General features: G+C 38.0%; 1 protein-coding gene across 1 annotated transcript in view; it reads left to right on the top strand.

Annotated features, from left to right (window-relative positions):
- Nucleotides 1-100: 100 nt before the first annotated feature.
- Nucleotides 101-12489, top strand: part of COCH (cochlin) — a 22658-nt gene continuing 10269 nt past the window's right edge. Inside the window, exons 1-2 of the mRNA XM_009993927.1 lie at nucleotides 101-215; nucleotides 5552-5708. Coding sequence (XP_009992229.1) covers nucleotides 101-215; nucleotides 5552-5708 — 272 coding nt within the window. The remainder of the gene's footprint in view (nucleotides 216-5551; nucleotides 5709-12489) is intronic.

Here is a 12489-nt window from a genome sequence, read left to right on the forward strand (position 1 = left end):
GGGGCCGCTGCGCCAGGGAGGGCTGCCCCGGGGGGCCGGGCCCCGCCGTGTGGGGCTCCTCGGGAGGTGGCCCCCAGGAGGCTGTAGAGGGGCACGGAGGATGTCTGATGTCTGGGAACGCTTCCAAAGGGGGGTGAAGCTCCCTCTTCGCACAGGTGAAGGAGCAGCAGTGGTGACAAGTGTCCCCACCAAGGGGGGTGCTGATGATAGCAGGAGTGAGTGTGGTTGTGTTTGTGTGTGTTACAAAGGCACTTGTGCAGTGCTTGGCAATCTGAGGATCCACGGCCTGTTTCTGACTATGGAATCGATCGAAAACTTTTAAAGCCGTCCCTGCCATTATTTTCGCCTTGAAAGCTAAAGAATGTACTTAGCACGGCTGGCGGGGCAGGGGGCTGCCTGCATCTCCGTGCCCTGGTGGGCTTCATCCATGCTGCTGCAGAGGGGGCTCTCCTGGAGCCAGGATCAGCCTGCGGGAGCCGGGAGCCATAGGAAGCAGTTAAAGAAATCGCCAGAAGGACACAAATGGTTTGTCTGCCCCTTCCAGTGGAGCCTTTCACCCAGGGAGGGCAGGAACCACCAGAAGGATGTGCTTCCGGACACAGGCCTGGCCTGCAGTAGGTGAGTGACCTCAAGCTTTTCTGCATGGATGTTCAGGATTTCACAGTCATTAGAAAGCAGAGTTGGCTACTCATTTTGTGTTCAGGCAAACATTTGGAAAATTATTTTGTGCTAAATTGAAAATGGCTGTATGTCACACAAGTGCTTTGGCTTAAAAAAACCCAACCAAACAACAAAAATGGAAAAATAAAAAGAAAAATTCACAGCAATAGGAAACCTGTTCCAAATCCAGTTCCTTTCCTTTTTATTTTACAGGTGCCTTACAGATGAAGTGCCACAGTCTGTCAGGAAACAAGTTAAAAGCTCTCTGTAATGCTTCATGCTAGGACTGGAGAAGAAGCTTCTGTAATCTGGAACCAACTAAAATAACATTAAGGGAATATTGGCAAGGTGGAATTTTGGTACCAGGATGTGTTTGTAATATAAATATGAACTATTACTGTAAGATATTGTTTCTTGCCATTATTCTGAGCCTAAATTCAGCAGCATTTGGTTAATGGACTAGAAACTTGCAGGAGCTTTTATAAAGAAGTGCTTAAATTCTGTGGTTCAGAGTGACAAAACAGCATTGGTTTCTTCAAAAATCTACTGTGTTTAGGCTCTTAACTAATCAGGGAGACCTTAGAGGAACATAGACCTTTCCTCTTAGTTCTTCTGAAATACATAAAATTACTGCTGAATTCAACAGTTCCTGTTACTATACATGAGATTGTACAGGTGAGTAAACACTGGCATGTGATGGTAAGCAACCTCCAGTTGATCATAAAAGGACAAACCTCAGATGGAAATGAATTATATAGCCCTGGCCGGATTTTTCTAAATCCCTTTACTCTTGTCCAGATCAGGATATGTACTTAAGATTACATGAATTAGTATGAGCATGTTTTTAAATGTTTATGTCTACTAGTATGTCTTTTTTTTCCCTAGTATGAATAAGGTTAGTAGGTGAGAACTTTTCTAGGTGAGCTTAAGAAACAGGTTCATGCAAAGAGGCAGAACAGATAGGAAGACAGAAACTGATGGAATGATTGAAAACATGGTTATTGAATAGATGTTTTAGGAGAGAAGTGAGCCTTGCTTTTTTTTTTTTCCTTCTTGTTTTAGGTCTACAGTGATAGAAGACATTAATCCTGACCTTTAAATGTGGCTTAAATCAGGAAGAAATACAGCTTTTTTCTTTGTACTTCATTTTTTATCATTTACCCTGATGTGTGTTTCTGTGAGGCTTAAAAAGTGTGTCAAGACACACATTAAAATGATTGTCATTTTAATACAGTTCTGAAGATATAATTTTGTAACACATGATGTAGGTCTGTAGTCTTCATCAGAATCCATAATGAGTAGCAGGTTAGGAAGTAATTTTTTCTAGTAAATAACAACATTATTTATTCCTTTTCCAAAATACATGAATTTAGAGTATTGGATCACATAAGTATCTGGAAGAATGCCTGAACTGGTGCTGCTCTTGCACTCTTTAATTTCAGTGATTAAAACATAAGGGTTTTATCTTGGTTATTTTAAATTTCTCTCTCTCTTTCTCTCTCTCTTTCTCTCTCTCTTTCTCTCTCTCTTTCTCTCTCTCTTTCTCTCTCTCTTTCTCTCTCTCTTTCTCTCTCTCTTTCTCTCTCTCTTTCTCTCTCTCTTTCTCTCTCTCTTTCTCTCTCTCTTTCTCTCTCTCTTTCTCTCTCTCTTTCTCTCTCTCTTTCTCTCTCTCTTTCTCTCTCTCTTTCTCTCTCTCTTTCTCTCTCTCTTTCTCTCTCTCTTTCTCTCTCTCTTTCTCTCTCTCTCTCTCTCTCTCTCTCTCTCTCTCTCTCTCTCTCTCTTTCTCTCTCTCTCTCTTTCTCTCTCTCTCTCTCTCTCTATATATATATATATGTCTTTGGTGTTTTCTGCTATGATGAAGTATCTTGGATATACGAACAAAAACCCTCTTTGATTATAATAATCTCACATATACCAGTCATTCTCACAAATTCCATGTAAGATGACAAGGAATTAGTCTAGATTATCTAGTGTTGAGACCTGGTTAATGCATTTTCTTGTTTACATCAGACTACTTGCAGTTTTAGGTGTTGGACAGCTGATGAGTCATTAACTAATGGAAGGACAAAATCCACTGCAGAGCAGATATCCTAAGTACTTTTGGTACCCAGTACTACTCCTTTTGATACTGTATTTAACATTCCTAATTTTAGTTTCAGTTATAGAATTATAGCATCTAGAAAGCTGTATCTACCTACATAGGAAATAAGAATGAAATTATTTTTTTAAGGAAGTGAATAATGTACTTCAATAAAGTACTACCTCTGTGCTGATCCAACTGAGGTATGAATTGCTTGGGCCCCTAGCTATGGTATGTCAGCTCTTCAGTTAATAGAGCAGCAACTTACTCCCTCCCCTCGGAAACTCCTTCTTCACAGTGTAGACAAGGATCAAAACAGTATTTAGACTGCCAGGACATAAAAATCCAGTGGCTGGGCTAAAATATATTTCTGTGGTTTTTATAGCCAGGGAAAATGCAGCAAAATTATTCCCCTCCTACTCCCCTGCCCTTTCTTCTGTGCTAGGTAAAATATTAGTCTGCTATATGACTAATTAATAGGTACCTGGTAGTGAGGGAAATACAGATCTGCCAGTGATAAAAGGTTTGTTAATTAGACATGAGTAATGATTGTCTTTTTGTTCCTTGGCAGGCTGTGCATATAGTCAAATACAATACATTAGAAATGACAGATATTAAAAATTCCTGTGCTACCTTTCACTTTTAGAGGCTGGAAAAATGTTGCAGGTTGTATGACACAAGCAGTGCTGGGAGAGCAGGGATTACCAGTGATGCTCATTGCAGTGATTCCTGCAAGGACATCTAGCCTTCCAGCTGCTGTTTGATTCTGATGGTCTTGCTAGTTGTAATTTGGTGGACGTTACTTGATTACTGCCTGTTGACTGGCTAACACATTTGTAGAGCTTCCACAAAAAGATTAAATGACTCAAACAGTAAAGCAAATCAACTTCTTTTAGCATAACACCAACAATATAGCACTTTAAACAACGAAAATATGTGGCTTCTAGGTATAAGTGTGGTGATTCTGCTTGTTCTTTCAGTCTTTTGTTTTTGAGGCAAACGTATAAAACTAAACGTGGAGAGGATGTGAGTAGGTAAGATTAAGTACTAGAAGAAACTTCTTGATTATTTTTTTGTAATGATACTTGAGAACCAGATTAAATCACTTTACAGTATCTTGCTATGTAGACAGCTTTTATCATCTTGAAGAGAAAAATGAAGATGTATTTACTACTTTCTTTGTTCTTACTCTGGATTATATAGACTTCTTTAGCATATTTCAGTAGCATCTTTGTGCTGACAAATAGCAGCAAAGGTTTTTCAGGAAGGTGTGATTAGGTAAATTTAACATAATTTCATTATAGGATTAATGAGAGTTGCATACACTTGAGAGTAAAACTACATGCATGGTCTATGAACACGTGTTTGGTTTTTGGAGCCAGAATGAATTGATAAGCTTCTTTGTGCACCTCTGGCTGTAACTGTTCTGCTTATCTACTTGAAGTCAGGGAGATTAGCAGGAGTTCTGATCTGGAGTTCTGAAGGAGTTTCCATCTGCTGATGAGGAACAGTGTATGCTCCAAATACTTTCAAATAACGTTAGCTTATGTTAGGGTCAGTAAACAAACTAAGGTAGGAAAGAAGGAACAGGGAAGTAAGGTGAAAGGACTGATCACTGATCCCCCTAAACATACTCTCCTTGGGATAAAATGCAGTGGTGTATGCACTGATATATTGGCCAGCCTCTGTCAGCTCTCATTTCATTATAGTGAAAAAGTAATACTCTGGGTGCGTATAGAAAAGGTTTTAATCTAGTGCTTAGCGAGGGCAAAATATGATATTGGGAACTTTAGAATGGGTTCAGTCATTGATTGAACTTATGATGATGAATTGAGGTTGATCTAAGCCAAAGCTCTAATTGGCTGTGCTTATCAGACCAGCTGATTGAGCTGTCCTGTGTAGTAGAGATGGTAGGGAGTATCCATGATAATGACCTCTAAGTTCTCATCGATTTGCCAAGTAAAACTGTATACTGGTGTAAATCTGCCTGCATACCTGCATTGCAAACATGCAAGTACAGTGAAAGCTTAATTATTATAATCTAAGGATAAAAAGGAGGAGAGTTGTATGTGAAAAATACATGGATATCAGCTGAATAAATAACCTCTGGCTCACTGGATGAGTTTGACAGTCCTTTGCACAACAATGATGATGTAAACTTGGTTGTAATGAATTTACATGAATGTACTAAATGTTACTATGTTACTGGAGCAAGGAGATGGGTACTCTGTCTTTTACGCTGGACTCAGTAGGATTTATTGTGGAGAATAAGGGAAGTCCTGCTGTCAGCCTGCTTAATGAATGTCACTGGAGAGAAGGTTCAGAATTTCCCAAATGATGTATAGATGTTCTGTGGCTGAAGGTTGCTGTGGGAACATTAGAGTAATTTAATTTCTCCACGGTGGAGTGCCACCTACTACCATGTTCCACTAGCCCTTGAAGGTCTTCCCCTTGTCCTTTCATCTTTGCAGTAAACTTGCAGATATTAATTGCTTTCCCTCTTAAATATTCCTTGGATATTTTTTTTAATGTTGCTATATTGTTGTTTGCTAACTTTTTTAATAATTCCCACGTTTTTTCTGCCACTTCTTTCCCATAAATAATGTAAAAATGTGTTCTTTCTTGTCATAATTGTAGAATTGTAAACCCCAAAGGTGTCTTCACAGACATACCGGAGCATAAGATGAGACACTGTACCTAATGTCAAATTCAAACATTGCTTTAAGCTTGGAAAAAGTAGAGAGATTAAAACAAACAGCAACAAACCCTTAAGATTTTCAGGTCACAGGTTCTTCTTTTTTTTTTCTATAGCTTCCACTGCTATCACGTGCTTTACAAGAGGACTTGACCTTAGAAAGGAGACAGAAGATGTGCTTTGCCCAGCAAACTGCCCTCTGTGGCAATTTTATGTCTTTGGGGACGGAATCTATGCCTCTCTTTCCAGTGTCTGTGGAGCTGCCATACACAGGTAAGTCAGATGATTGCTAATTAATGTGTTAAGCATTAATGTAGTCTTGCCACATTCCTAAATTTTTAATCTTTTAGTGCCATGATAATAAAGATCCTTCTGGACATGGGGAGATGGGAGTAGTGTTAGGAGAGGAGAGAACACAGAAGGAAATAATGGCTGGGCAGCTTGCAAGTTATTCTAGTTGTGTTTAAGTGTTCCTGAAAACTGCTTTATTAACTTCCCTTAAATGGCAGAGCAGCAGATGGAATTTCACTGTAAGATTACTTATATGTCACTGGTAGAGATGGAAGGATGCATGGTAAGTAGTAATTAATTTGAGAATAAAAACAGATTCACTTTCTGTCTTTCTGTTACATGACATTTTTTCTGAAATAGTTTAAATCAATTTAAGTTCCATGCAAACAGACCTACCCATAGTTTGGCTGAATGTGGTCCCTAGACTGTTACTTTAGAAGATGTTATGCTTTTTTGTTACAGCATTTCTGATAGTTGCTTGCTGGGTGTTAGTCTACTTAACAATCTCTTAATTAGACCAGTATCTAGCTGAATTCACTTCTGTATTGAATTGAAAACTAAAGACTAAGCAAAATATCTGGATAACTCATGTTAAAGAGATGTCATTAGAACAAACAATAATAATTCCACAGGGGAAGTGAAATAGGCTGGCAGAAATCTTACTGGGGTTATCTGATTTTTCTTTTGTTTCTCATTATTTAGTTTTTCTTTTTGAGGCCGGACAAAGATTTAATTCCTTATTTGCAAGGTAAATTCTTTCTTGGATCAATTTTTAATACAGAAATGTTGAACAAAGCCAGCTGGAGACAGAGAGGTATTTATTTCAGATGCCTGTGGAAGCCAGACTGATTCCTGACTGTCAGTCTACAGGGAGTTGCAGACTTTGATTTTAATAGTCTGATAAAGCTTTTGATTATTAGAGGAGGATTTTTAGTTTCATCCATTGACAGACTTTACAGCAGGATAGTTGTTAATTTGGAGATTTTCACAATATACTTCCTACCACAAAGGAGATTAGAAACTTTGTAAGGTGTTACAGCTGTTAAGGTAGGACTGACATTTCAGCAACAGGAATCTGCATTAGACATGAAGAAAAGTCTAACAATGAGAGCAGAGTAGATGGCCTGGGATATTACAGGAACTGCAATAGACAGTGCAGTTTCCAAAACCACATAGACATCTATCTGTCTAGAATACCTAGATAACTAGAATTAATCCTATCTTGAAGCAAAACTGCAGACTAGATCATCCCTCCCATATTTTTTTTATTTAATGTCTAAGAATTACATAGTAAAATATAGGAATACATTTAAAAATAAGACTTCATCATGCATATAGTCTGAATTACTTAGGGTTCAAGAGGTACTCTTAACACAAGTCACTACATGGAGGTATTGCACTATATTACAGAGACCTTTTGTTGTTTGTTTGTTTGTTTTTTAAATGTCCTATTCCCAAGCACTATATTAGAGACCTTTTGTTGTTTGGGTTTTTTTTTTGTTTTTTTTTTTAATGTCATATTCCCATGAACTAGATTCAGCATTTGTGGATTACAACATGTTACCCAGAATCCCTTCAAGCATCACTGAACTTCTTAAAATTACTTTTATTTAGCTTCTAGGGACATTCAGGTTAACATATATATAAACCACAGTTAAAATAAACAAAAATCACACTATCTTATTGTATTTGTATATTCCAGATAAGAGTAGTGTGTGCTTTCAGAAAGGCTGAAACTATTCTTAAAAGCTTAAGTGGAAGTGTTGAAAAGAAATTAAGAGATATCTTAAATCTTTTCTTATTCCCAAGCAACAGAAAAATCTCTTTCAAAATATATGGATGTGATGCTGAACTCTGCTATCAGACAATCTTTTTATTTTAAAAAAAAGGCTAAAATTGTACAGATAACTAGAATATAATAGAGGAGATTTTTTTGATATAGCATTCATTGCTTGACACTTAAAATGCCATAAAATACATATGAAGCATCTGAAATAATATTTAGGGGGCTATCATTACCACCCAGAAACTTATTTTAAAAGTCAATACCCTATGACTTCAAAAAAGACCTCTGAATTTCAGGTATTTAAACTGGAAATTAAACTAAAAACTTTTTCAAGTTGGATTTAAAGAGGGGTTTTGATTAGAAATTCTGTCTGGAATTTCTGAAATGTTATAAAGGAGTCTAAGAGCTAAGGTGCTGTAGGGGCAGGTAGAAAAAATTTGAGGTCTATGTGTATGTTTTTAAAGCTTAAGAGTGAGTTTCAAAGTTAATTATATGTCTCTATGTATTTTATTGTTGGAACAGGCTTCCTTTTGATCCTTCTATGAAAAGAACAAATGTCTCCATTTAATGTGCTTTAAGTGTCTTCATGGGTATTAAAAGTTAAAGTTAAATTTCAGTACTTCACTTTTCCCAGTTGAAATGTATGTGTGTATATATATAAAGTTTGTAAAGAATGTCTAGATTAAAAAATAAAATATACATCCCCCAAAAAAAAACCCCAAACAAACAAAAAAACCCCCAAAACCCAACCAAAGCCATGATATTTCTTCCTGTTGTCTTTTGTCTAAGACAATGTTTGGGTTTAGTGATGTAGACATTTATTTTTAACGTTGTTTCTATATTGATTGCCAAAGATGTCCTTATTTAAAGAGAAAAATCTTTTTCTGTCAATATCTTTTTCTAAAGGCACTTAGGACTTGAATGTTCTGAGGTGTTGCAAAAGTCCCTAATCAGTTCCACAAGCCAGTGATCTCAAACCTCCCCCACCAGTGGGGTTTTGAGGCTGTGTTTGAGGATTAGAGAAGTCCCACCAGGAAAGCTGGTGGGGCTCAGATCCCCACAGCTGGCACTGGTGCTGCACTAGCTGCAGGAAAACCCTGAGCCTCATGCAATCAGGCTACAAGATCTGTTTTGCTCTGGATTTGAACCTCAGTGGAATCTCATTAATTTAAATCAGAAGTTAGTAGAAGTAGAATATTGAAATAATGGAAAATTTGAAAAGTCAAATACTGAAATACCAGAATAGTGAAAATGCTGAAAAATGTTAACAGGATCTAGACTTCTTAATACCATTTTTAGATCAGCACCAGAAAACTCAACACACATACAAAAGTAGGAGGTATAAGAAATGGAAGAAGCAGATTTCTTTTCAAGATTTGCATAGTCTTACCTTAATAAAGCACAGACATTCATATACCACTTAGGTCTTCACTGAAGTCTGTACCTTATAAAATATGTGTATTATTGTGTATTATTCTCCAGCCCAGAAGCATAGGAGCATGGAAAAATACAGATTTTTCCATAGTAAGCATCAATCCAAATTTCACCTCCTGTGAAATGTGCACCCTTGTTTGTAAACTCTGTATCCAACAGTCTGTCTCTGCAGTTCTTGCAAGAACAAAGAGAGCTCTAGTAGCAATGAAGGGATTAAAATGTACCCACCATTCTAACCTGTCTCTCCCAGTAAAGATGTACATTAAAAACATTCATGTATTCTGGATATGATAAATTGTACTGCAGTGTTTTGACACAGCAAACTGTAGGTGAAAATCTTCTAGTTAGGAGAGCTGCTGGTTTTTGGAGACTACCTTTAAGTTGGAGGCTCTTAGTCCTACCAGTTTTTCACACTCCAAACAGAATTTGTTACATGAGAATGTTGTCTTGGTTCTGCTGCAAATGTTAGCAGCCATGAATACTGGTCCCAGTAACAAAAGACTGCTGGATGGAGAAGTGGCAATAGCTATTTAGTTCTCAGCTGATTTCAGTGCAAACTACAAAATCCAACAATAACAAAAGACATTGCTGCTCCTCACTCTGTGGTGCAAAGGTGGAGCTCCATATTGTTGTCAAAGTAACTCCAAGAACATATTGCTAATAGGTCATCAACATAATTTGCTGTTGTGGTGTAACTACATACCTGCCAGTGAGTGCAGCACAGCTCTGTACCTTAAGCACTGCTGAATACCAGGCCTGAGCCATGACAGTGACTGGTGCTGTTCTCCTGTATAAAGCACAGACAACTATCCACCATTTCAAGAAGCATCAGTCTTGGGAGCAGTGCTGCTTAATTTGGTTTTTTTAAACTGGAAAAGATTAGGTGAACATGGATCACTTCTTCCCTCCACATACACTCCAGCTTGTGTTTTGGGTCCAAACTGAGGCCTGAGTTCTTAATTTTATATAAACCAAATATTGGTTATTCCCATGAGTAGCTCAATTACTGTAAGGCAACTGCTAACACAAAAAAATACTATATAGTGTATGTAAAGAATTTAGCAGAATTAAACTGTGAATAATTCTGTATACTGCACTTGAAAAAGCTTCTGTCTGTTTTAATATGTTATATTTGGCTTTTTCTCCCCTTTGTCTCTCCTTATTTTATGTGTAATTACTCTCAGGAAATAGAATATTTATTTAATATTGTTCTTTTTCTGGGCAGAAGAATAAAAGATTTATTTCTTGGGGGAAGAATGGAGAACCTCCTACCAGGCTGACGTTATGCAGGCATAAAGAACTGAGTTAAATCTACCACTGAGTGATTAATTGGATTAATAATCAGAGGGTCAAATAAAGGACTAGGTTCTCAGCTTGTGCAGTTCTGTTCTAGTGCCAGCTCCACTAAATGGAGACATAGGCCAGTGTGGTAGTGTTTAGATGCTAAAAAGGCATGTACATTTTTTCATAACCTTTGTAACTGTTCACAGGGTTGAACCATTTATAATTAAACATTGGGGTCCCAGAACTCCAGCATAACAAAAGCATCTCATGGTATTACCAAGCTGGCCACAAAACAACCACTAACACAGATGATGGCCCCTGACCTGCCCTGCTGTTTGCTAGAAGAATATTGACAGAAAGGCTGTCTGGCCAGAGGGATTTGTGAGCAGCAGTAGATCCCCTGGGAAACTTTGGTTTAGTGCCTGCTGCTGAGCCTTCTTTCCTGCCAAAAGCAATAGGGGTGCAGAGCAGACAAAGAGCACAACTGAGGGGGCCAGAGGCTGCTGGCATGAAACCCTGAGCAGCTCCGTATCAGTGACTGAAGGCAGTCAGGCAGCAGCAGGAGACTGTAGTTTGAAGAAGGGGAAGATGCACCTTGGAGTCATGGAGAAAAGTGGATGATGTGGAATGAGTTTGATGCAGCTGTTGATAGTAGGAAAGGAAGATGTGAATTCAGGCAAATCAGCTCTCTTAAGTCCCTGTTTGTATCCAAGGGTTCTGTGTAGGAAATGCCAGCTGCCACAGCCAGCACTGTTAGCAATAGGAACAGGAACTGTCAGGTCAAAATTATGCTCCTGGTTAGCATAGCAGGCCTTCATCTTTCTGCTCTCTCCCTTCTGAGAAGACATATGTATTATGAACACAATGTTTAGCATAAAAACATACCACGTGAGTTTCTGAGCAAGTATTTTGCTTCTGGATTGCAAGTTGCTCTCTCATTGCCCTTGGGTTTGGGACTTTTCTTTGGTGTAAAACACTGAGTCTGTATTCACATCTATTTCTGTTCACTCTTTATTACAGGGCTAGAGAAAAAGCAATCTTCTTCTGTTTCACTGACGTTGTTTTGTTATCTTTAGAGAACTTGATCTATCTGATCCTTACCTTACACTTAGAACTAAGCCTTTTTAAGGAAATCATTTTGGCTTCATCTCTAACATTTTTTAAAAAGTCAATAAGTCGTAAGCATGCTGCAGAAAGTCCTCTCTCCAGCAACCAAATCTGTCATAACTGTTACAATGGAATGCATTGGAAAATTTACCCAGAGGAAAAAGGTTTTCGAAAAGGCAAAAATCTTGTGTTTCCTTTTTCTTTAACAGGGGATAGTATTTCAGCACTCTGCTGCTGTGTCCAAGATTGCTGCCTGCAGTTACAGCTATAAGGGTCATCTCCTGTGGCTGGAACAGTCTCTTTGTGGTCTAGGCACCAGTTTTGTTGTGTAGGCTCCTTAAAAAATTCAAGTTCTTTCAAATGGAGCAAAGGAAAGCCAGTCCTGTATCTCTTCTTTGAGAGGGCAGACAAACAGTTCTTGCATTTCTTCCACTTGAGGAGGTGTGTGAGGCTCTAAAAAGCTTATTTACCACAGTTCAGATTTTTAACTGGTTTTGATGAAATTGCTGTACTTCATGAGGCTTTCTTCTGCTGCCCTTGGCCAGCATACTTTCTCCCATGAGCTATTTAATGTAGTGAGGTACTGGATTGTTTTCCTTGTGTATCTGCTTTTCTGTTTGTGTGCATTTTTCAGTGAAAAAGACTGTTTAGATATAAATTATAATTTGTTATTAACAGTGAAACTAGGCAAGAGAATAGACTGATAGCTTTTATATAAAAGTTCCTGCCAAGCAGCCCTGGCAGTAGAATGACACATACCGAGTAAGAAAGTGAAAGCTGTTCCTGGAAAATCTACAGAGTTCCAGTTTAATCAGAACAGCCAGAACATGCAAGTCAGTCACACTGGAGCAAAGAACAGCAGTGAAAATCAAAGCAGATTGTAATGGCATGAATCATTCTAAGGAAACATACAGGCACTTCTTCACTGTTTAAATATCGCTGCAGATCTACAGAAGATGAATCTCACTTTAAAAGTCAATTGTAAATGACTGCAGAAAGGAATTTGCCAAAAACTTTCGGAATACAAAGGCAGACTGACAGAATGGTTTATTCCACTTCAACTTATGTGAGCATGCACTCTGAGTAAACTTGCTGGAAGAAATATCCCAAATAAAACCAATTAAATGGTAAAAGATGGTTTAAAACATTGTT

The sequence above is a fragment of the Chaetura pelagica genome, unplaced genomic scaffold (assembly GCF_000747805.2).
Source record: "Chaetura pelagica isolate M959 unplaced genomic scaffold, ChaPel_1.0 scaffold11, whole genome shotgun sequence".
Lineage (NCBI taxonomy): Eukaryota > Metazoa > Chordata > Aves > Apodiformes > Apodidae > Chaetura > Chaetura pelagica.